Source organism: Mustela putorius, unplaced genomic scaffold (genome assembly GCF_011764305.1).
Source record: "Mustela putorius furo isolate JIRA1106 unplaced genomic scaffold, ASM1176430v1.1 tig00003834_pilon_pilon_pilon, whole genome shotgun sequence".
NCBI lineage: Eukaryota > Metazoa > Chordata > Mammalia > Carnivora > Mustelidae > Mustela > Mustela putorius.
Genome location: NW_025421987.1, coordinates 112,644,499 through 112,670,961, shown reverse-complemented (window position 1 = coordinate 112,670,961; position 26,463 = coordinate 112,644,499). Strand labels below are relative to the sequence as shown.

At 36.9% G+C, this 26,463-nt stretch overlaps 1 protein-coding gene across 6 annotated transcripts in view; it reads left to right on the top strand.

Moving 5' to 3' along the window:
- TBC1D5 (TBC1 domain family member 5) overlaps positions 1-26,463 on the top strand; it is a 554,967-nt gene that overhangs the window by 461,162 nt on the left and 67,342 nt on the right. For all 6 annotated transcript variants that reach the window (XM_004773530.3, XM_004773529.3, XM_004773531.3 and 3 more), the window contains 2 exons: positions 4,812-4,897; positions 23,028-23,302. In XM_004773530.3, the coding sequence (XP_004773587.1) occupies positions 4,812-4,897; positions 23,028-23,302 (361 nt within the window). The remainder of the gene's footprint in view (positions 1-4,811; positions 4,898-23,027; positions 23,303-26,463) is intronic.

Sequence of the window (26,463 nt, the reverse complement as noted above, 5' to 3'; positions counted from 1 at the left end):
AGTGAGGGTAAGTTTAGTTAAGGGATCAATCTAGAAAGTACTATTTATAATGACCTTTGTTGGATGAGTTTGATATCCCCAGGCTGAGAACAAGGAAAACTGCCATGTACCATATTGTAGTGAATTATTCCTATAGTATCTTACAGTTAGTTGTACTTAGTGTGTGTTAACATTTAAATTTTTGTATATTAGCACACAAAGTGAGCTTAAAATACTGAAATATTACAATTCAGAGAAGGGATGCGGGGGCGGGAGGTGATATGCTGATCTATGATCTCCATATAGAGGAGAACAGAGGGGAGGTAGCCACCATCAGAAGTCATACTCCATAAGGGAGAGGGGGGTTTTTGTTGTTGTTGTTGTTGTTGTTGTTGTTTTACCTGCAGTTACATTTTCTTTTGCTCCTAGAAAGGAGCGGCTTTCTAGCATGTAACAGAGACCTTAGAAGTGTAGAACTTAAATTGCAGTGGAGAGGTTAAATAGGTTTCAGTCACTTTTATCCCTTACAGCGATCGCTGTCTTTTAAGTACTGTTTAAAAACTGATTTGTCATCATGCCAAATTAACAAAAGCATTTTTGGAAATTCAGAAACACAGCATGGGTTGGGTTGGGTTTGGTTTTCCCATATACTTCCTTCTAGAATGCTTGTTTCTGCTTCTGGAAGTCATTTTGTCCACAAGGCTTTAAGATGCCTCCCAAAAATCCAGCCTGTCTGTGCCATGGGTGGGATTTTCAACATTCTCTTTATATTGAAATAAAATAAAATATTGAAGAGAAAGCTTTAAGAAAAGCTCTAAAGGCTTGTTAACAGAAGAATTTGGTGACTGGTACTGGTATTTAGCTGCAAGCTTATAGAAGATGTATCTCGAGTCCATCTGGGTTGGTCTAGGAGAGGCATGATCAACTCAGGGTGAACTGAATCTGTAATTTCTGTATCTTCATGTATAATTATATAGACTTCCCACATCATGGAACAAAATTGGTATTTCTCTGTACACAGACCAATGTCAGTTACGATCACCATTTTGTTGTCTTTCTTCCAAAGAAATATTCACCAAAACAAGAGGTTTGTTTTTGTTTTTGTTTTTAGTGCACATTGGTTTGGAAAAGCTTCTAATAGTCAAAATCCTATCTGTGTAAAAATGGATTTAAAATAATTAGTAATCGTTCCAGTCTGTGCAAAGACATACTATTAAAACTGTTGATATCCCTGTCCTACATGATGAAAAATTACAGCTATTATGGAGTCTGGTCTCTCTTACATTACATTGTTTTATGTATGTAGAATTCCACTGGCTCATATTTTAGAGGATATTCCAGATTTTTCAAAATTAAAAATCAGAACTGTTACACTTCTATGAAAATTTTATTAGGATAAAAAACCCTTTAAGTAAGAAGAGCAAGTATCTCTTTACTTTTAAAATATTTCGTTGTGTTAAGGTAGAATTACACTCATTTAATCTCATGCCCCTAAGGAAACCATTGTTATCATTTTGTACATAGCTGCGTGAATGGACATTGTTAAAAAATTCTTGACTTCTAGCAGAGAAAGACAACTATCATATGATCTCCCTGATATGAGGAAGTGGTGATGCAACATGGAGGCTTAAGTGGGTAGAAGAAGAATAAATGAAACAAGATGGGATTGGGAGGGAGACAAACCATAAGTGACTCTTAATCTCACAAAACAAACTGAGGGTTGCCGGGGGGAGGGGGTTTGGGAGAAGGGGGTGGGATTATGGTCATTGGGGAGGGTATGTGCTTTGGTGAGTGCTGTGAAGTGTGTAAACCTGGTGATTCACAGACCTGTACCCCTGGGGATAAAAATATATGTTTATAAAAAATAAAAAATTTAAAAAAAAAAAATAAAAAAAAAAAAAAATAAAAAAAAAAAAAAAAAAAATTCTTGACTTCTTAAAACCCTATTCAGAAAACTAACTTAGGTAAAAGAAGAATTATAGGCAAATGAAGAGCTGTTAGGACTGAATCTTAACGTATCAAAGTATATCTGCCCTTTTATTGTTCATGTCTATACATGTTGTTCTTACAGTCATGCATTGGTTTATGTACATGTCAGACATTTAGTTCTATGCTGTCTAGTAGCCACAAGCCACATGTGGCTGTGGAGCACTTGAAGTATGGCTGATCCAAAGTGAAACGTGCTGTAGGTGTAATATATACAGTGGATTTCAAAGACTGTACAAAAGGAAGAATGTAAAATATCTCAAGGAATTTTATATTGATTACCTGTTACAGTGATAAATTTTAGATATACTGAGTCAACATATTATATTTAATTAAACTTGTTTCTATTTTTTTAATGTGCTCGCTAGAAAATTTTAAATCACATTTAAAGCTTGCATTTGTGACCCATGACATATTTCGGTTGGACAGTGCTAGTCTAGATCATCTCTATGTGTACATAGTTAAGTTTTAGTAATAGCATCATCTTCTCAGAAAATCCTATTGAATAACTTTCAACTGTAACCCCTGATTTTATTTTCTTACATTTCAAATGCTGTTTTTCCAACATCATCTTTTGACTGTTTTTTTTTTTTTATCCCAATACAGAGATACTTTAAACTGCCTCTCCCTTTGATACTAGTAAGTCTCCTAGGAATTTAAATCGGCCTCTGTGAAAGCAATACTTGAGCCTCATTCATATGTTCAAGTTAGATCATTGTTCCTAATAATGGGTTTAAGTGCTTAGATAGATCAGCACTTCGTGTCTTGAATTGCTTGTCATTTCTTTATAAAGATGTTTCAAGAAATTGCTCCATGCAATCCCTTATTTCATTGTTTTCTAGCAAAAAGTAACATAATCTTTTATTAGTTTGTTGGGAATCTGAAGAAAAGCCTTTTAAATATTAGCAAAAGCAAAATGTATTTCCAGGTAGTGAGAATAAAGAGCAAAATTAGTCACGAATGATAGTCCTGTGGAAGTTAATTTTTTAAATAAATCATGAATGTGCTGGCAAACTGCCAGTGGCTTTCACCTCTATTTTATTTTCCCATTCTACTCGGGTCCAGGTTGTCATCAGCTACCACGAGGAAACCCGTGTAATTCCTAGAGAGAGAAAAGTTGCACTGTTAGACTTAATAGTACGGTAGTCATGGAAGCATCGGTTATCTTCATCAAGGCCATTCAGATTTGATTATTGTAGAAATGTGTTGAATACCAAACCAGAGGAGTAGTAGCTGGAGCTAAATCAAGGGATTGTCATTTTTGTCAGATGATTAGGGCTGACTTGGAAGAGATATGAAAGGGTTGAGCTGTGTAAATATTCTCTTTTCAGCAGAAAAAGAAAAGGTCCATCATGGCCATTAAGATGCAGCTTGTTAGCTTGATGAATTTCAAACTATTTAACCTTAGCAATTATATACCCCCTACATACATACAAGTATATCAGTGCCTTGGGATTATTATGGCTCCAAGGATTGATATCAAAGCATATTGGTAATTTTCTATGAAGATAAAATGCAGCCTTTCTATGTCTAGATAGATCTCTCAAAGAACAGGGCATGCTCTAATTCAAAATCCTAGTTAGTTATTAATTTGAATTATAAGTTCAGGTAAACACTGGAACACATTTATTTATAAGTTTTGTAAAACTTTTTAATGAAAAATGTATATAGTTTAAAATTTTTAGAGATGGTATTCATTTAAGCTGTGTATTAACATACTTTTATGAAGTAGAATTGGCTTAATTTTTATTTGCCTATGAGGCACTTGACACATTTAAATAGTAGACACAGTAAGTGATAATAACATATTAGATAGAGACCCTGACCTCATGATCTCAGGACATTTCTACAATGTTTATGAATAAGTATCAAATGCAAGAAAGGCCATCATATTGCTGTTTTTATGTGCGTTGGTCAGTTTGCTTTTGCATTTGATGGCACCCTGCTAATATTTTCACTACGTGGGTACTGATTAAACTCGTATATAAGAATAGATGACATAGAAATTTCTAACTTTAAAAGAACTACTCAATTCTAAAATAACAGATTCATTTTTGGAGAAGGACTCGGTGTGCCATCTAGTGGGCATATTTGGCATTCTGGTTATCCAAAACCAACGGATTTTTACTCTCCTTCCAAAACGCAGCTTTCTTAACACTTCGTATCTCTCAGGCCTTAAGAGTAGACTGTGCTTGTGTTACATCTCGTGTAATTTTTCAGTTTTGTTAGAATTTGATTTTACTGTATTTTGGAAAGTCATATTAAAAGTAATCAAAATTATCAGAAATAAATCACTTATCTTGAGCACTTGGAAATGTGAATTTATATAGAATATAGAATTATATTATAGAATTATATAGAATATAGAATTATATCCTATATTCTATATAGAATATAGAATTATATCCTATATTCTATATAGAATATAGAATTATATCCTATATTCTATATAGAATATAGAATATACACTTATCTTAAGCACTTGGAAATGTGAATTTATATAGAATATAGAATTGTTGAATCATTATATTGTACACCTGAAACTAATACAACACTCTGTAGTATTAAGTGTACTTGGGGAAAAAAATCTAATGACAGGAATAAATATGTAAACTTTGAGACAGGTAAAAGTAAAAGATAAAAAATAATTTCATTGTTTAATCAGGACTAAAATCATTTAAGGTAAAACTTCAACTATGAAAGCAAAACCCAAGCACACTAATTATTGAACTTCATTATTATATGTATTTTTTTCTGAAAGAATATAAAAACAATTGTTTTTGTCCTTGTATGTGTTAATGTGTAATTTAAATAGCTTTTTACATTAAAATTTTTCTTTTCTATAGAGAAATCCAAGACCAGTGACTTACCAATTCCATCCAAATTTAGATTATTACAAAGCACGTGGAGCAGACCTCATGAATAAAAGCCGGTAAGTCCTCTTTCTTGAATGATGAAAGTTATGAGCCACAAAGATGTTCTCTGAGATGGTCAGGAATTTTTACACATTTGCTGACAATAAATTTATAGATTTTAGCATATCGGTGGTTAATGCATGCAGTGACATCTCTACTAAATAAAATATCTGAGTTTTTTTTAAGGCATGAGAAAATGTATACATTGCTGTCAGTGGTAAGAAGAAAAATAGTAGAGTATTTGTTATAATTTGAAGTTAAACAGCTTCATCTTTCTAACACTAATAAACCTGAATAAATTGTGCCTACTTGTATAATGTCTTTCTAGATCCTTGCTGTTGATTGAAAAGAGGCAGTTCTATAATATATTTTTAAATTATTTCAGTAACAAAATTAAAATTGGGTTTCCCAACTGTCTTTAGAACTACACAATAAGCTTATAAATGCATCTTGTGTGTGCATTTGTGATTATATACATAGAAACTTTAAGGGTCACTGTAGGAATAAAAAAACATTAAAATTCTACTTTTAAAAGAAATTAACATTGGCATAAGGGGTTGATGAGCAGTTTTGTTCTTTCATAATACTGTACTCAGATGTCTCAAGAGTTAACTTGTCAAACCAGAACCATCTCAAATTAGAATGTAATTTCAAAGTTTACACTGGAAGACTAAAATGTTAGTAATGATAAATGCTGCCAAGTTGTCCGAATTTTTTTTTCCTTAAGCATTTTGCCTGTATGCTAGCTTTTCTTAAGTAGGATTTCAGCAGCCTAAATATACATTTATGGAGTACACACATTCTATGTGTTCTTCTCTTACTTGGAGAGTTAGAAAGAAGACATAATTCTTGCCACATAGAAACTCATAGTCTGGAGGGTGAGAAGTTTACAAGAAAGTGGCTAAATTTAAACCTTGTGTCTTGAACCCTGTTTTAGTGTAATATTATTTTTAAGTGACCGATCCTTGATGGAAATCCATCACATTTTAATGGGCTGTGTCGTTGTGACACCAGCTCTATGGCCAATGAGGCTTCTCTGAAGCTCTTCGGTTTGTTCATTTTATCAGATTCTTGTTTCACTAATGAAAGGATCTTCTCCTTAGTCACTTTGTTCATTTAATTGAACAAATTTTTATTGCATGCACGATTTTCTTCGCTGAGTGAACAAACAGACAAAACTCCTGCCCTCAGGAATCTTACAGTGTAGACACTTGTATTTCTATTCTACCCTATCATGTCAAATATTTAGTTTAAGTATGTTTAAAAGAACACAGTATTTTTAGGTACTTTCTTTATACGAGATCTTTCTAGCTAGAATCCCTTCTTTGCTCCGCTACTCTCCCCAACCCCACCAACATTTTAGTTTTCACGTAACAGCCAAATAACTCTCAGTTGACAACAGAGTCTGTCACACCCCAACATAAATGCCTCCAAAGTCTACTTGTAGTGTTGACATGTTCTTCCTCGGTCCATTCTTTATCTCTGTGACCTTCACTCCTTCCACTGTCCCCTTCGCTTAACTTATGCTTGCACTTGCTCTTCCCTGTTCCTGGAGCAGCCTTCTTTCCCTCTTTTCTTTCTTCTGCATGATTTAGAGCTCACCCAATGGTCACCTCACAGAGGCCCCCCGGACCTCCCTCTTGTTTTTTTTCTCTTCTACTCACTCTCTACCTCGTTGCCTAGTCTTACTTTCATAGTGCTCATTACTCACTAAAGTTACAGACTTCCTTTATGTGTGTCATCTGACTCCCCAATTTTCCCACCAAAATCTAAGCCTTTGACAGCTGGCACGTTGTCTTACCACTTGAGAGCACTGAGGATAATGGCTGGCATGGGGAAGTTACTCAACAAAAAAAATGTGTATACATGTTATCTTTTTAGATTTTTCAATGTCTACTTTTTTTTTTTTTTTTAAAAAGGAAATGGGTTATACCCTTTCCTTTCTACCCTTCATATTTTATCTTTCTTCTACTTAGCCTTCCGTCCTTGCATTTTTCTTCTCAAAACGTTGGTTCTGTTTTAGCAGTTCCTTATATGCTCTTTGAAATTTTTATACATAGTATCATTGTGATGATTGGAAGGAAGGTTTTTCACCAGCTCTGTTGTACTTTCAGACTGAACCAAATGAAAGGTATATGTGAAGAACTGAACCGAATTGAACCAAATGAAAGGTATATGTGAAGAGCACATCACAGACCAGTGAGAGAGTTAGTAAATGATGTTGGGAAACCTGACAAATCTTTTGAAAGAATATCAACTTGTAACATTATCATACACCAAAACGAATTCCAACTGAATCAAAGTACACTCAAGCAAAAGTAGAAATAAAATGCAGGTGTCTGTCTGATCTCTGGTTATTAGAAGACTTTTTAACCTTAAAAAGAGTGGGAAAAATCACGAAGTGAATGGTACATTTTACTACACAACTATTTTTAAGTAGATATGTCAAAAATAAAATAAGCTGATTCAAAAAGCAATTTTTTTTCCAGTTGGAAAATTGGAGAAATTTATGTAGTGTAAGTAACTGATAAACTACTATCATTAATGTATACAGATCTTACGCAGTTCAGTAAGAAACATGAGATCCTATCTCATTGGTCATTCCATCTCATGCCATGCTCTGTTGGACCCTCGTTTTCTGCTTATAAATTTTAGAAACCCCCCAGAATTCCTTTCTTCACTGTACTCATTCCCTAGATGATCTCAGTCCAGGTTCATGGCTTTAAATACCATTTATGACTGAAGGGTCCTTAATTTACATCTTTAGTAAGACCTCTTCCTTTGAACTCCAGATTCTTGTGTTCTACTATTTACTCAGTATTTCCTCTGGGTTGTCTCACATGTATCTTGAATACTTTCCAAACTAGACTCTTGATTGTACCTCCTCAAACTGTTTTTCCCCTTTGTTTCGCTATTACAGTAAATAGCCAATCCAGTTGATCAAACCTTAGAATTGCCCTTGAATTGTTCTCTCTTACATCACACATCAAGACCATCAGCAAATCCTCTTCAAAATATATCCTGAAAGAAATCACCTTTCCCTCTATACTCCCAATACCAAGTCACTAGTGTAGTCTCTTAACTGGTCTTTTTACTTTCTCACTTCTTTATAGACCTTTTCCACATAGCAGCCAGATATATGTAAGTCAGATCCTATCACTCTACTACCCAGAATCATTCCATTAATGACCTGCAGGGTAAGCCCTACGTGATCTGGCCTCCAGTCTTTCCAACCCCATTTGCTACCACCATTCTTCCTCTTTCTCACTGAACTCCAGCCATACTGGCCTGCTTACTATTCCTCAAGCAAACAAACATGTTCCCACTTCCGGAGCTTTGAGCTTGCTTTGTGCTCTGAGCCTGGATTCTTCCTTAAGGATCCACATGGCACATTACTCTGTGTTCAAATATCATCTCTTCAGAGAACCTCTCTTTGACTACCCTATCTAAAATAATGGACCCTTTTACTCTGTCTCTTTACTTTGTTATTGTTTTCGTTTTTGTGTTTTATAGCAATTCTTATTACCTGAAATGGTTAAAAAAAATGATTGGGGGTTTTTTATTGTTTTTATTGTTTGTTTCTTGCACTGAAATGTAAACTGTACATTTTGTCTTGTTAACTGCTATACCCCAGCACCTAACATAGTGTCTAGAATATAGTAGGCACTACTAAAAGAATTTCAAACAGCAAATAAACATTTAAAAGGCTAATCAAACTCATAATTAGTCATAGAAATGCAAATTAAAATACCAATGAAGTATCATTTTCACCTTTCATATTAGAAAATTAAAAATAAATGAGCCAGAGATGAATTAGTCCCAGAGATCTATTGTATAGTGCCCATAGGTAATAATAAATTAATTAATATATGTTAAAAATTTGCTAAGAGGGTAGATCTTATTTTAAGTGTTTTTAACACAAAAAGTAAAGCAATGAGCAATAATAGTAAAGAGGGAGAGTGAAAACTTGGAGGTGATATGTTAATGGCATAGATGGTGGTGATGGTTTTACATGTGTTTACTTATCTCCATACTCATCAAGTTGTACACATTAAATATGTACAGCTGTTTGTATGTCAGTTATACCTCAAGAAAGTGATTTAGAATGAATGAATAAATGAATGAGTGAGTGAGTGAATGAATGAGTAAGCTAGCACTGGTGAAGGTACATGAATACCCGTAGTCACCAATTGAAGTATAATTTAAGACAAACTTGATAATCTTTTTTTTTTTTTAAGATTTTATTTACTTATTTGAGAGGGAGAGCACAAGCAGGAGGGAAGTATAGAGGGAGAAGCAGACTCCCCACTGAGCAGGGAGCCTGTTGTGGTGCTCTATCCCAGGACCCCAGATCATGACCTGAGCAGAAGGCAGATACCTAAACGACTGAGCCACCCAGGTGCCCCAAACTTGATAATCTTGCCAAAGAATTCTTCCAGTTCTTTTTAACCACCAGATAATTCCCTGGAGGTTTGCTTATCCATGATCAAAACCGACTGTAGCTGAGAAACCACTGGCAAGGTCCCCATTTCCTTATTTAAGACCCAAAATCTTATCTGGGTCTTTTATCAGACTTTTATCTGGCTGAGCCATTCAGCCATAATTAACCTTGCAACTACTTTCTTAGCTTTTTAGAGGCTCTTAAAGGGTTAATGCCTTGGGGCTGTCATGAAGCAGCAAGAGAGGAAGTAGGAATGATGGGGGGGGTGTACACATGCAGGAACCCCCAGAAGTGATTAATAAATAGAAAACAGATAGGAGACAGGCAGACACCTGAAAGCAGGGAACTAATACCTGCTTTATCTATGGCAGTGGACTTCTATTTGTGTTGCTTATCCAAATAAGGGATGAGGATGCAAAGATGACATGTGATTTCATGGATAAGAATATCTCTAGAAATCAAGAAGCCTGATTTCTCGTCTCTGCTTTACCATGGATTGCTATAATTAAGTCTTTAAAAGCAAGTGCCTAGGTATTTTAGTGGTAGATTTTCCATTACGTGTGTGGATAATATTCACTGTGCTCTGATTTTACTTACTTGCAAATTTCTTTTTAAAAATGGGAATTGACATTTTCTTATTCATTCAACTTTTAAGCTCAGAACGACAATTTAACACTCAAATCTCGTTCCAATTTTGTCCTTAAATAACCAGAAATTGCTGCTATAAAAAAAAATAAGTACATCTAATTTGTGACCAGCCTTCAGAAGGACCTATCAATTTATTTAGGAATCTGTAACTACTAAAATGCCCAGTTGAGTAGGCATGGAACAGAATTTCATAGTTTTTAAATACTGCAGTTGCTTACATTAAGAGTAGAATCACATACCTTCTTTATTCCAGAATGTTCATGGATTTTCTGTTTTGAAAATGACACAACATGATTTCTCAAAATGTTTAATTCTCTCTGCTCTGCAGAGGGGATGAAATGGTGGCACCCAAGATGGCAGTAGTGCCTCAAGAACACATGTCACTCTATCTAGCGGTGCCTTTCCACAGGCTCCACACTGAAAGCCTTTTAACTTGCTGAAGCAATTTCATTTCACCAACATTTTAAAGACCGAAGGTACCAAGCTCAGTTCCTGATCTCTCGACTCACCTGATCAACAGGAACATTATCTGTGCTAACTACTCCAGCTTTTCTCTGACCTTCACCGCCATGTCAGAGCATAGTTTAAACAATTCATATCAATGATGAAAGATTCCAGAATTATAATCCTGGTAGGTAGGCCCTCTGCAGAAGGCCCCTTGTCGGGAACCTTGCATGAGATCTAACAGGAAGCCAGTCTCCAGGGTAGGAAGATTCTAATAAGGAGAGTACCCTGAGCTCTTAAGATATATCCCATATTCTTCAGCTGGGCTTCCCATGCCTAGAGAGAGTGATGGCATCCAATCCATTCTTACCCCAGAATGCCTGGTGGCTAATAATTCTGCATCTCTTCATGGGAGCAGGATCTCAGCCCTTCATAGGACTCCTCTCTGGGCCTGGCCTAACTAGAATGTACTGAGAAAGTGCAGAGTCCCAAGAAGCCCAAGGATCCTTCTATCAATCTTGTCCTAGAATATGATGAGCTTCATGAGGACAGGGACCATATCTACCTCATTCACTGCTGTTTCTTCAGTATCTGGCACAGAGAACAAATTCAAATATTAATAAAGTAAATGCTTTGTACCTTCAGTTGTAGAATAACTCACATCGATGTCAGGATCTGCATCTTAGAATCTTCACATTCCTAGCACAGTACCTGGAACTGTTCATACTGGTTAGCAAATATTTAGTTTAATAACTGAATAAACAAATACTGTTTTGAATACCTAAAAGTCATTATAAAATTCCCCTGGACAATTTCCATTTAATATGATCAACAATTTTTTTTTAATTCGGCTTTATTCTATTTACTTATATAATGACTGCAATTGCTCAGAACTATTTTCTTGCTAAAAAATCATAAAGAAATAATTGCTAATAATATTCCCCAAGCCGTGAACCCAAGAAGTCCATGGTTACCAGTATTAGTAGTTCATTGGCTAATGAGAATTTCAGAGGACCCTGATTTCTGTCTAAATGTAACTTTGCAATATTTGTGTGCTCAGATACCTTGTGCTGTGAACACATCCATGTCTGAAAGTGCTCTCTTATATCAGAGAGGGTTGTTAATTCCCAACCAATTTTGGCAAATTGGCAATACTATCTCCTACCTAGTCCAGAGCAGACAGATCTTTCTCCTTTTCTTTTTTAATTTACATGTCCTGTTTTACCCAAACACAGACTGGATATGTTCCACCTGATGAGTTTTGGCAGTTGTGCATCTCCATGTGACCGCCATCAGAAACGATATACCTGATGTAAACATTTCTTTCACCTGAGAGTTCCCTGGGGTCCCTTCACAGTCAGTTGCAACCTTTCACCCCAAGGCAACCTTCTGATTCCTATTACCAAATGTTGGTTTTACCTTTCCATGGGCTTCACATAAATGGAACCACACAGAGTGCACTCTTGGGTGTCTAGCTTTTTTCACTCAGCATGACGCATTTACAGCCCATCCGTATTGCATGTAGCGATAGTTCCTTCCTTTGGATTATTGAGTCACTTTCCATTATAGAAATATACTACAAGTCGTTTATTCTCTTGTTGAGAGATACTGGGTTAGCTCGAGATTCGGAGTATTAGGAATAAGGCTGCTATGGGCATTCTTGTACAGGTGTTCAGATGTTGTTGTTTGCCGTTGCTGCTGTTGTTCATGGATATATGGTTTTCTTTCTTATAGGTAAATATTTAGAAATTTCGTTGCTCTGTAGGATAGGTGTTTAACTTTATAAGAAACTACCAAACCCTTAAAAGTAACTATACCTTTTTCTACTCCCATCAGGAATATATGAGGGTTCCAGTGGCTTGCATGCTTGTATAATATCTGTAGTTGTGCATCTTTGCCAACATCTGCTATTATCAGTCTTTTTTGTTTTATTCATTCCCAGTTGGTTTGAAAATGGTATCATATTGTGGTTAATTTGCATTTTTCTGGTGACTAGTGATGTTGAGCATCTTTTCATAACTTATCAATGATTTGTATATCTTCTTTTATAAGCTCTTGTTTCAAGTTTTTTACCCATTTTATGGGCTATTTGTATTTTTATTAATTGTAGAAATTCTTTATATATTGTCAGATATATGTACTGCAAATATTATTCCCCAGTGTGTGGCTTGTCTATTCATTTTCTTAATGATGTCTTTTGATCACCAGAAAAGTTTTATTTCAGTAAATTTTATGAATCAGTTTCTTCTTTTATGGCTAGTACATTTTGTTTCCTATCTAAGAAACTTTTGCCTTCCTTTAGTCTCCATTTTTGATGGTCCCCAAGACCTCCCTGAGTTTCAGTGACTCCCTAGAAGGACTTGTAGCACTCCAGAAAGCTGTTATACTCATGGGTACAGTGTATTATTGCCAAAGGATGCAGATTAAAATCAGGAAAGAAAAAGGGTTGGAGTCTAGGAAAAACCAGGTACACGTTTGCAATTGCCCTGTCCCAGTGCAGTGCTTAAATCTCCCAGGAACAAAGTATTACAACGCATGGTAAGTGTTGCCAGCTAGGGAAACTCACCCAAGCTTTGGTATCCCCCAAAGGGTTTTTATTAGGGGTCAGTCATGTAGGCATAAAAGAACAGTGTGACTAACACTAGCTACTCAGTCACCAGTCCCCTCAGAGGTCAGACTGATATAGAGTGGCACAGGACCCAGGTTGAATAAAAACAGACTTTAACCATAAATCCAGTGTAAGCAGGAACTGTTTGGTGTGGCCCAAGCCCCCAGCTCTACGAAGACAATCTTACCACGCAGGACTTTCCAGGGGCTGGAGGTGATCCCAGTTGTCTGTCAAGGGCCTGTCCAAAACAGCTTTGGAATGCGCGGGATTCCGGCAACCCAGGCCTGCTGAGTTAAGCCTTTACTGTAGAGTCTCAAAGATATTCTGCATTTTTCTAAAAGCTCTGTGGTTCTAGTATTTGTATTAAATCTGTGGTCCACCTCAAATTAATTTTTGTGTTTGGAGTGAGGTAGAGATTAGGTCCTTCTTTTTCTTTGTAGATAGCCAGCTGTTCAGTGCCATCTATTTAGTCTTTCCTTTCCCAAGTGAGTTGAACCGGATCCTTGGTTGAAAGTCAGTTGACCATATGTATGTATGTCTCTTTTTGTGTGTTCTATTCTTTGTCTAATAACCATCATCACTTATTCATGTACTTTAATAGCAAGTCTTGATTTTAAGTAGTCTGAGTCCTCCAGCTTTACTCTTCCTCATTCTTTTGGCTATTCTAAGGCCTTTGCATTCCCATATAAATTTTAGAATAAACTTGTCAATTTTGATAAAAATTCCTGGGATTACATTGAATCTATAGATCAGTTTGGAAAGAACCTATACTGTAATATTACTGAATTTTCTTCTCCATGACCATGGATCACCTCATTTAGTTATGTCTTCCAAATCGCTCAATGTTTCATAGCTTTTCGTATATAGGTCTTATATATTTTTTTTGATTAAGAGAAAAAAAATTTTTTTCTGCATCTAACCCATTCCCTTCTATGCCTGTTTTTTTTTTTTTTTAGTGTAAGTGTTTCCTTGGACTCTTCCATGAACTCACACATTTCTTTATCTTTACTGACTCCCATACATCCTGCCTCAAACTCTCAAAAGCTGCTTGTGATTTTAATTATGAAGATATTTAATGATTCTCAAAATGAGGGAAGAGAGGTGAAGAGGACAGAACTCCCCCCAACATGAGGGCATCTCAGAATTATATCCTCTTTCATTCTGATGCATTTCCCTAGGCTAGAGAATCCCTGACCCTCTAAAGACTTTGATATTGTGAATCATGGTTACTGATGGGAGAAATTTATATCCTTCAGATACTCTGGGTCAGGAAGTAAATTAGCTGAAAATGGTAGAATTGAAAATTATTGGAACAGAAACCTCAATATTTATTTCTATAGGTAAATCTTCGGAAGTGTAATGATTTTTATACACTGCAACTAATACGTAATTCCTTATTATTTTTTGTACTAGTTTAACAAATACTATGACTTGTGTTCAGACCCATTTAGGTAGGCCCCACAGTTCAGCTTATATCCAAACACATATTATACCACCCTTTTTATCCCTAGCAAGTACTATACTCCTTTTGCTTCATATCACATTAACAAATATTTACCTGCCACATGCAAAATAATCATAGCCTTTATAGCTGAAAGGAGTAAATGTTACTTATAACTCCTAAGGAATAAGTAATAACAAATGAACTTTTATCATTTTGTTTTAATAAAGATCTGTGAAACCTGGAGTTTCTTGAGATGTGGATAGTTTGTTTTCTAAGATAATAGAAACCTCACAATATGGCAAACATTTAGAATTACATACAGATGTCTGCACTGAAGCAAATTTGCTATTCTCAACTTTAAAGATAAAGAATTAGGAAAGGCTGAAACCAATTCATTTGATAGAACTTGAAGCCTTCGGCTCACAGAATTTCTAAGCAGAAGTATATCATAAATGTTAGCTCAAGTGTTAGAATCATCTTGAAGACTACTATGTTGCAACCCCGTCAACTGTTCTGAATTTCCAAAGAAAATTTCAATGACCATAAATATGAAAGAAATAAATATGAATGATAATCCATTGAGGGTAGGTCAATAATGTAGATTTCTAGCAAAATAACAGAGAGGTAAAGGGAATATAGTTTCTATCCAAAAACTGAATCATGTATTTATAATTACTTTTTCCAACTACTCTTTACACTTAAGAAAATAATTTTAAAGTAAGTCCCATGGTTTTATGGTGGGAAAAAAAAAGTATAGGTAGAATGAGATGAGAAACTGAAAGAAAAGGGGACTATGATACAAAAAAGGGGAGTGGGAAGAAAAATAGAGGAAAACAGAAGGACGATAAACATGGAGGAAGAAGGAGGGGCAAAGAGAACAGGGTAGAAATGAAAGGTGGAGATAAAGAGGCAGGGCAAACAGGCCCCTAAGTTTGTTCGGTCAACATTCCTTCAGGCCTCTCATTTTGCCCTGTCATTTCAACAGTTTAATGAATGTGATGGCAGAAGCCCTTTGGCACCTGAAGGTCATAAACACTTAGAGCTGGAAAGGGCCTTTCATCTAAGCCTGTCTCTCACCTGGGCGAGGCTGAGGATGCCTGTGTGTCTGAGGGTGATTTTCCCATCTTTTTATACAGTTCCAGAATTGGAGCACTTACTATTTTAAATAGAACATGTTAAACCATTAGAAAGGATTTCTTTTTGAACTGTTTTCTGTAAGTCTTGTAACTTTTTGTTTTGTTTTGTTTTTTTAAGATTTATTGTTTGTTTATTTGACGCGCAGAGAGAGAGAAAACAAGCAGGGAGAGCAGCAGAGGCAGAGGGAGAAGACTCCCACTGAGCAGGGAGCCCCGATGTGGGGCTCAATTCCAGGACTGTGAGATATGACATGAGCTGAAGGCAGAGGCTGAACTGACTGAGCCACCCAGGTGCCCCACTCATTTTGTTTTTTAAAGCCATGCCATAAAGGACTGCTTTCCCCCATGGCAACTCTCATGATATTGTAAGACTTGTTTCCCAGCTTTTCTTAAGCCATTCCTCTTTCAGCATAGTTTTAAAAACTCCCCACTATTCTACTCCACTTTATAAACACACATCTCAATTCTGCCAGAAATTAATGCCTCACCAAACGCTGTCTGCTGTAGCTATACAGTTAGCTTCTGTAATGTAGGCTCTCACCTAGTATTTCTAGTCATATGTTTATTTACTATTAACAGTGATACATATTTTCTATATACAGGTACCGTATTTACTTTTGAAGGGAAATTTCACAGGGTACAGAATTCTAGGTTGGTGGGTTTTTTCTCTGAATATTTAAATATTCCACTTTCTTCTTGCATGCATGGTTTCTAAGAAGGTGGTTATCTTTACTCTTGCATAGGTAAGATTTTTTTTTTCTTCTGGTTTCTTCCAGGATTTATGTCTTAATCTGTGATTTCCTTAAGTTTAAAAATGATATGATGAAGTATACTTGGGGGGCACTTACCCTGCCTGGGTTCTCTGAGCTTTCTCGGTGTGTGGTTTGGTGTCTGGCACTAATTTGGGAAGATTCTCAATTGTAATTATTTCAAATATTACTTTCTCTCCCTCTTCTCCTCTGGTAGTCCTAGTATGCATACGCTACACCTTTTATAATTGTCCCACCGTTCTTGGATAGTCTGTTCTAGTATTTTTCTGTCATTTTTGTGTTTGCTTTTCAGTTTGGGGAATGTCTGTTAAAAAATCCTCAACCTCAGAAGTTTGGATAGTCTCTTTCCTCAGCTGTAGATTGTCTGCTAATAAGCCTAGCAAAGACACTCTTCATTTCTGTTATACAGTACTTTTTATCTCCATTATTTCTTTTCTTTTTCTTTCTCAGAACTTTCTTTTCTCTGCTTACATTTCCCATCTGTTCATGCATGCTGTCTACTTATCTATTAGAGCCCTCGCATTTTAATCACAGTTGTTTTAAATTCCCAGTCTGGTAATCCAGCATCCCTGCTATATCTGAGTCTGGTTCTGATGCTTGCTCTGTTGCTTCAAACTGTGTCTTTTTATTTTCTTTAGTAAGTCTTGTGATTTTTTTTTTTTTTCTGATAGTTGGATATGATGTAGTGGGTTAAAGGAACTGCTGTGAGTAGACTTACAGTGATACAGGGATAAGGTGTGTGAGGAGAGGAAGCATTGTGTAGTCCCGTGAATAGGTCTCAACCTTTCATGAGCCAGCACCTTCATACTATGAACATCACACACGCCTCTTATCCACCCTCCTCAACTTAGGTGGGACAGGGTGGCTAGAGGGGTTTGGGGTTGGGTGTTTCCCTTCCCTCAGGTCAGTTAGGCTCTGACAAAACCTCAGCAGGTTAGACTTTGGTTACATAGTTTCTCCTGAGGGCAGATAATGTTAAGAAAAACAGGACACTCAGGTGTATTTCAAAATGGTTCCTTTCCATTCCACCTGTTGTACGCACAGTTTTTCTCTCATTTTCACCACGACACTCTGGTAGAGCTCCAAGAAGTAAAAATCAGAAGTGTGGGCGGCCCCCTGTATGACCAGGCCCCTTGGAGTTTTTAATCTGTCCAGCTGATTCACTCTCAGCCCCTAATAACTGGGCAGTTGCACTTCACATTTCCCTACTCCAGCTCTGCTTCCTGTGGGTATCTGCTCTAGTCAAGCCTGATTCTCTGTGGTCATCTGCCAGTCTGTCTGATCTGGGGACAGCAGTTTGCCCTATGACCTCACTTCTCTTATGGATCTAAGAAAAATTTGTTTTTGCTTTGTTTTGTTTTCTTTCAATTTGTTCAACTTTTTTCTGGTTGTTAGGAAAGAGCAGAAACTTCCAAGCTTCTTACATGCCAGACTGGAAACTAAAAGTTCATTCATTTAGTATTAGTGCAAGTTAAGAATCTTACTTTTCTATAGCAGCTTTCCTCTGGGCTTGTATTAGCCTTATAGACCAAACTAAGACACTAATGTTTGGGAGTCTCTCTGTTTTTTAATATGAACTCATGTTAATCCACCTCTCTATTCTGTGTGTAATGCACAGTTATAAAAAGGTTTAACCTAAGTGCTAAGATTTTATTTCTCTTTGTTAGATTTTATCTGCTTAATTCATTTCTTGTGCTAGCCTGTTGGGAGTATTTTAAATTTTGATTCTTTTATCTGATAGATTGGGTATCTCGAATTGAATAGGAGCATGTTTCCTTTCCTCGAGTCACAAAATTAGAGAATTCTCTATCTAAGAGGTACCCAAAATATCATATAATTCAGCTTCTTTGTTTAAAGATAAGGAAACTTAGTCCAGAGAATAGCTATGCAACTTTCCCCACCTGTGCAGCTCACTGATGAAAGGAAGATTATGACCTTAAAAAATGGACTGTGAGCAGAGCAGGTCTGTGAACCAAGTGTGAAGATAGTTGTCATCACCAGAAGTCCTTGGTGGGTGCTAGAACATTCAGCAGTAAACCTGAGGTACAGCTCCCCACCTATAACTGAGCACACATTTATCCTCCATTAGATCCCACTGGCACTGACATAACTTGATAAATCTAACAGACTTTAATACTTCAGATAAGAAATAAAGTTGCCTTAGAATGACTTGTTTTTAGTGAACCATATGGCTACTTATAATAAACTACAACCATTTCTAAGTAATTAGTAAAAAAAATTTGAATAAGCCAGTCTGTTTTCCAGTTGGTGGTTGCTACAATCCTTTTGAAAAATTAGAACATTCTCCCCCACTTCCATTCTTCTGATATTTCTGTTTTTATTCAATAAAACAAAGTGGGTGTTACATTTAAACATAAACAAAACCAACCATCTGAAACTTTAAAATGTACCTAAGTAATAATTGAGCCAATGGACTATTTAGAAAATGTGTGGGGAAAACTTTGATGCTATTGCTATAATCAGAGGCAAATATATAGCTTTAAACTCTTATTTTGGGAAAGAGAGGGAATGAATAAGTGAATGAGTGGATGAATGAACAAATAAACTGAGCATTCAACCTTGGGGAACACAAGAAAGGAAATAACAAGGAAAATATAAATTAGAGTATAGAGAAAAATAAGTACAGATAAATTGAAAACTCTTTGACAAAAATATAAACAAGCATGTAACAAAATTTTATCACAGAAGGAGTGAGATAAACAAATATCAGACACTTAATATCAGACCTAAAAAATAAATCCTTAGATAGAAAAGAAAAAGCCTGGGATTGTGCCAAAGTTTGGATAACAGGAAAGGAAAATCCCCACTGTTGTGGAGAGTTTTACAGAGGTGATCATGTGATAATGATTTTAGTTCGGGCTTTTTGTTTTTGTTTTTGTTTTTTTTAAGCTTTAAAAAAATTTTAGAAGTTGAATGAAAACAGCCCATGACTCTGGCAGTTAAGAAGGCATTGGAAACACTAGAAGCTCTTTCAGTAGAGTATGCATTAGAAAGCCAGGCTACCAGAGCTCAAGTGGGTAGGAAGAGGCAATAAGAGCCACCCATTTTTAGAATTTTAGAAACTGATCCAAAGGGGCCCAACAGTGAAGCCAGGTTGGGTTTTGATACAGGTGTTTTAAGGAATCTTGAATCTTAAGAAAAATGCCCCATTGTTACTCTTTTAACCTGCTAAATGAGTTTGTGCCAACAGTAGGGTGTTGACAACAATTTCAGAACAGTCCCTCCCATATGGTACTATTTTGTTAATTTAATAATAGTATTTATTAGACAGTAATAATAAAAGAATTTGATTATACAAAACCAGTTACTCATTAGATTTGCTTAATGTCTTAACTCCAGAGTTCTCTTACTATTTATTTCAACACTGTTGACACATTGCACTCCATTGTTAGTCCAACCCAGTACTCGATGTCCATCAAGTCTCTGACAACTGCATTAATTTTCGTCAATTTAACACACATGACTTAATAGTGTACATCACAGCCAGTAATAATCATCGCAAATTGATAAGGACTTCTTGTAAAGAATGCTGCTACTGATATTTAAGATCCTTTGGCCAAAAAATTGTCATCCTGCAAAACAAACAGACTGTGGATACGGTGCTTTACCTAGAAGTCTATGGTTTACAGCTGTTTATATCTGAAAGATGTAGCATCACCTTCAATAGTTGTTTTGAAAAGAAAATGTTCTTCTGGAAGCAGTGGGTATTGGATGAGGGGAAAAGTTGGTTGAAAACAAAAAATATTCAAAAAAGGAAAACAGTGTTCATCCCCTTTTAAGAGCTATTTGGATGAAAAATTGCGCGGCATGAGCTTGATCTATATGTTTTTTGCGGTTATTAGTAGTAATGAAGATGCATTAACCATATTCTCTTGATAATGCTCTAGCAGTTTCTTAGTACTTTTATCAACATATAAATTTTACAACTGGCAGTGTGGGAATTTGACTAGTACATTTTTGCTTATAAAAAAGGGTAACAACATTATAACTTCTTCATATCTGTGAATTATGAATTTTGACTTGCAAACAAGCAAAACTAAAATGCAGTAGAACTTCAGTGTCATGATAGCTCTTCTTCCTACTGCCATGCACAAGAAATGGGAATGTGTGCAAGCCACTGAATAGAGAATACAGTGCCAGAGGTGAATGCCTTACTTAATCCACCATTTATGAGTTCTTTTCATTTCATTCTTTCTTTTTTCAATAAACGTGGATTGAGTGTCTTCTCTGTGGCAAGCTGTAGTGTCTGTAAATTGAGAATGCTGTACTTCATTAGGAAGCAGCTGGAAACTGGAAGTAAGTGGTGCATAATCACTATATATCCTTATCTCCATTAAGAAACGTTATTTTCAATAATTTTTGGAAGGGCATTTAAAATTCTTTAAAAATAAAACCCGGTGCAAAAAGAATCATTTGAAAAATGATTTTTTTCACATTTCATTGAGTTGTAAATGAATAGATCTTTCCCTCATAAAGCTGAATTCCAGGTTTTAAATTTGATTTGTCCTATCTCTAAAGTAATGTAAGTCTCCAATACCTAGCCCATAATATTAGCTAGTACCATTATAGAAAAACTTTATGAAAGGAAGAAGCACAGTGTTCTTTTTATTATAGAACTATGGATCAGTTCTGTCTTCAAGCTATATCTAGCAGTGCCAAGGATACAGCTGTTATATAAAATGTAGGAGAATTACTACATAAGAGCTGCCAGGTAGATCTGAGAGAAGGAAATGATAGTAAAATTCGAGTTAACTCCAATTAAGTAAATGCATCCCTCAAAGTTGATTTTCATTTTTCTACTTCTCTGGAAAAAAAAAAAAGCAAAATGAGAGAAAATTAGCTTCTATTAATGATTGGGGTAATAAAAATACAAACATTGGTATTGTCCCGGAATTGGACTACCTCCTTCAACTAAAATAATTTATAATTGTAACTGGTCTTCAAGATAATATCCCTGAGATACTTCAAGATTATGAATCATCTGGGAGGAAGTCATTCAGGAGTTATTCCGTTAACAAATGTTTACTTGGTGTCCTCTGTTTGCTGGAGAGTTGGAACACAGATGCTGGCAAACCATGGCAGCCAAGTGAGGAAGTGTGAGCGGAGGGCTGCCCCAATGAGGGCAGGATAAAGTAAGAGTGACCTATCAGCTGTGCAGCATAGAGATAATTAGGGATGGGGGAGGAGAGGTTTCTGAACAATGGCCAGGAGGCCACAACCAGATTGTAGTAGGCTTAGGACCAAAGAAGCAGAAGTAGCATGTAAGACAGCTTTTTGAAAAAATACATTGTGAGGAGGAGGAAAAGTGGGAACAGTAAGTAGAAAGGAGGTTCAAGGGGTCAAGGATAAGTTCAAGCGGGTGTGTGCAAATGTGTGCGTGCACAAGCTCACAGTCACACATACACACACACACCATGGTTGTATGTTAATGGGAATGACACATAAGGAGAACATGATGATTCAAGAGAGGGAAGTGCAGGGGCAACAATTTCGAAAGATCAGAGGATGGGATCCAGACCACAAATAGAGAAGCTGGCCATGGCTAGGAACAAGGACTCGTTATGGTAAAGGTGGAAAAACTTAGACTACAGGTAGGTGCCTTTTAACAAATATTTATAAAACATCTGTTATATGCTAGGCAATGGCAATATAGCAGAGAGACAATCCTTGTCTTTGTGAAACTTTTGTTTGAACAGGGATTGGAGGAGATGGACAAATAATAACCAATCAGGTAAAATAGGCAGCATGTCAGATGATGCAAGGTGCCACCAAGAAAAGTAGAATGGCGGGGGGTTACCTAGGTGACTCAATCAGTTAAGTGTCTGCTTTTGGCTTAGGTCATGATCTTGGGGTCCTAGAACAGAGCCCTGCATCAGGCTGTCTTCTCAGCAGGGTTTCTGTTTCTCCCTCCCCATTCTCTCCCCCCGACCCTGCTTGTGCTCTTTCTCTCTTTCAAATAAATAAGAAAAACTAAAGGTAAAGCAGGGCAGTAGAGAAGGAAGATTTGGACAGCCAGGGCTGGTCAGGGTAATGAAGGTGGATTGCAATTCTCAGGTAGTAGGCAATTCTATATAACTCTTACTAATTTTATTTTGTGACTCTCAGACACATTTATTTTTCAAAGTCAGATTAAATGTAGCCCAATACCCACACGTCAGGGCTTATGGGAAGTCTGCTGTCTACTTTGATTCATATGTGCTACCTTCTGTGACTACCCCAAGGCTTGCCCAGCCCTGTACCTCTTCTTTAGAGCGCTCATCACAGGTTTTGACCTCGCTTTATTAAGACAATTATATATTTCTCCCCTACTAGACTGGAAACTCCAAGAGGGGAACTATGCCCTGGATGATTGTATCCCCAGAACCTAGCACAGTGTTAGCACAACATAGGTCCCATTTGTTGAATGAATGAGTGAATAAAAAGTTCAAAGACCTTTTTCATACACCACCTCTTGAAGAATCTTACTGTATTATTATTCTGTGATCACTTAAGTTCTTACTTCTTATAGCTGATCTAGTAAATGGCCTTTTTCAAAGCAGTTAAAATATCTTTTATACCAATGGAATATGTGAAATAGGGTTGTCCTCTAACTTAAGTGATGTTTCTCCTTCTATTTTTTTTTTTTTTTTTTACAGGACCAATGCCAAAGGTGCTCCCCTGAATATAAATAAAGTCTCTAATAGCCTGATCAATTTTGGAAGAAAGTTGATTTCTCCAGCAATGACTGCCCCAGGCAGTGCGGGTGGCCCTGTACCAGCAGGTGGTAGTGGCAGCTCTTCCACTGCTGTGGTTCCCACCAGGACCTTAGCAGAGATCCCCAGGCAACATTTGCAGCAGCAGCAGCAGCAGCAGCAGCAGCAGCAGCAGCGACTGATGAAATCGGAAAGCATGCCCGTGCAATTGAACAAAGGTAAGGAAAAAATACCAATAAATCTGAAGAAAACACTTGCAATGTAGCCTGGGATTTCCTCACCTGCCTATGAGAAACCACCTTCCTAGAAATAGAAATTAATACAATATTTAATTATAAACAATCAATTGTATTAGATCCTTTTTAAGTTGCAGTATCAGATACCATATTGTTCTTAATAGGAGCACGTTATGAGGTGGTTTGTTAAGGTATTTCTTTCACATGCATGTCCTCATATGCTTAGGACTATACTGTATACTCCTGAGTCCCATGGATGCCCGCAGTCCCAGAGATGTGGCATGAACTGTCACCACGCAGAACTTGAAAGTGGTCCACTCTGATTCTGCTAACATTGTGTCCTGGTGCTCCTGGCTGGAGGAGAGAATGGGAAACGGGAAGTTCCAACACTCAGTAACATTCCTCCATGTGGTTGGTACTGGCAGAAGCGCGGGGCAGGCAGCCAGACATCGAGCTGCTTTACCCCTGAGGAAGACCAGCCAGACTCTTAACAGGGAGAGCAAAGCTAAACAGAACCGCGAGCAGCCAGTGAGTGAGTCCGCACACCAGGACTTAGGGCCATCGAATGTCAGAGCAGAAGAAATTCGGGAGACCATGCAGTCCCTAGCTGCCCTCCAATGAGCGGGGGCACTGCTGGCGTGGCGGAGAGTGGCCACGGCCTCATGCAAGCGCATTTTCTGTGTCATGGCTTTTCTGTGCATCATCTCCTGCGTGAACTTTACTTATAAGACAGCCCTTCAGGTTCTTACTGAGAACCTGTGTCCTCTTATTTTCCACAATTTACAGAGAGCTCTGTATTAAGTACCCCTATTCATAGCAGATTAGAAACAGCTGCATTTATTTTTAGTGGTGGGACTCTGCTATCTATGCTATATTAGAAGCAGGAAATAGTAACATGATGGCAGAAAATCTACAAAATTCAGCCCTGAGACCTCACAAAGGACAGAGTCTGTGGCCATTTAGTGTCAGGACGAATATCCTGAGCCATGCCTCAGTCACATCTTAAAGGGTTCCCTTGTTCAGGAGCCATGTTCAGGAGCTGGTTTTGAGAACAATCGTGTACCCTTGGATCAGTATGAAGACCTTAAGCCACATTCCATATACTCTGCTTAAGAAGATTCATCCAAAATTATTAAAAATCTTAAATTGTTGACATTGCCACTGGTAAACTTAAATGGATTTTATTTCCCAATGGCACAAAATAATGAGTATTACTCAATAATGAGTATATGTTTATTCTCCCATTACCTGGTGTTATCTATCATTGCCTAGATGAAGTATTAGACTTTATATAGTTGGTTTCTATTAGAATATTCTGGTTGCCTTGCATAAGATTATCTCGTTTAAAACTACATTCTTTTCTTCTTAATGTAGAGTTATCACACATGATTTAAAGAAAAGAGGACTTCAGATCATTAACACATTGTAAATGTATTTTAATGCCAGGAGACATACATGCCCACTTTCAGAATGGAAATGAATGTTATTTTATATATTTCTTAATTGTACTGTTTTATTGTTCTAACCAAATATGATTTCAGTATTGCTTTGATAACAAGCCATAGTCAGTAGTAATTCTAACTGATGGCAGGCAAATGAGTCAGAGAATCTCTTAATGCTATAGCTTAAATTTTCTGAGGAACCAAGCCAAATGACTGTAGAAGTATAAAGTTGTATCTCTAAGGAAATGTCAAGTATTAATATCACAGTAAGTGAGAAAGGAAGTGCATGAGGATGGAACAATTGATGAAAACGAAGTCCCCAGTTGTAAGGAGACAGCAGTGCACTTAAGCAAAGTATTGGAACATGAGTATCACTAGGGCATTTTGTAACTGATCCCTGTGCTGAGAGAGAGTCTCCTTGTTTGGCAGCTCTTTTTTTTATTTCTCTTTCTTCTCATGTCAATCATGAAAAGTTTGTCTACTTTCATCTCAAAGGTAAATATTCCTGCTACTGCCCTCCCTGCATAAAGGTATGAATGAAACAGTAAAAGACAGAGAGAGCAATTGATGCCCGTAGAAGCCACTGGAGGTCTCATTGACTCACCCGTGAAATGAACTGTAAGCAAAGTCCTAAAGCCTTCTGACGACTTGCTTCCTCACCCTGAAGTGAGAGGTTTGGATTGCTCCCCGGGGGAGCCTTCCAGCTCCAAACAGCTATCAAGATGTATTTGTTAACTCCCTCTACAAGGAAAAGTACTTCTCCAGCATTGGTTCTTTACACTGGTGTTTCTCACAAGTATCCTGCTGTGCTGTGACAGTGACAAGTCTGCAAGTGTGTCCCCTGATCCCAGAGATGGTGAGCACAGTCTACACCAGGAGGCTTGTGTTGGAATACGGCTTCAAACTATCTCAGAACGGTCATCTACTTGGTGCCTTTGAGGAGGGAGAACGAATTAGCCCTTTTAGTGTACTCTGCTGGAGAATTTGAAATTTGCTTTGAAAAATGGTTGTTTCTAAAAATGAAAATGCTTACAGTCTTCATAGGTTAGTTAGCTCTTGATGATTTGTGCTAATGTAGGGGAACGGTTGTATAGAAAACCCAAAATTCACGTATATTTTGCTGGAAATGTAAACTACTTTGAATATGCATTGGGAGCAGGGTCGTGAAAGAAAGAAGAGGGAGCACAAATGTTCCTCCATAACTTTCTGGTGGTACTTAATATTAAAATGAGTTTTCAGCCTCTAAATACACACTAATAGGTGATCCAAAAGCAGCAGAGAAAAATGAGTAGCAAGCATAGAATTGAAAATCTCCTTCAAATAGATAGAAAATAGACCCTCCATTTATCAGTGAACAGAGAGTTAACTATATTATGAAAATTCAGGACCTGATAAATTCTGCTAAAAGCTGTTTATTGCTGTTTCGAGTGTGTACCTATTTATAGATTTTATTTCAGTTACAAGAGATAAAGATAGATATATATCTCAAAATGTATGTACTGTTAATTGATGGGGACGATATGATTACAACCCAGTAATTTCCAGATGAGCTGTCTGTGCTGTCAGTTACAATTGTAGCAAGTAGTCAAGGCACTGAGGGTATGTTACATAATTCAAAAATTGATTTTTTTACTGTTGTATAAAAGCTACAGGGTAAGAAAGTCTGTTAGTCCTACATTATCAAACATGGAAAATATGGTA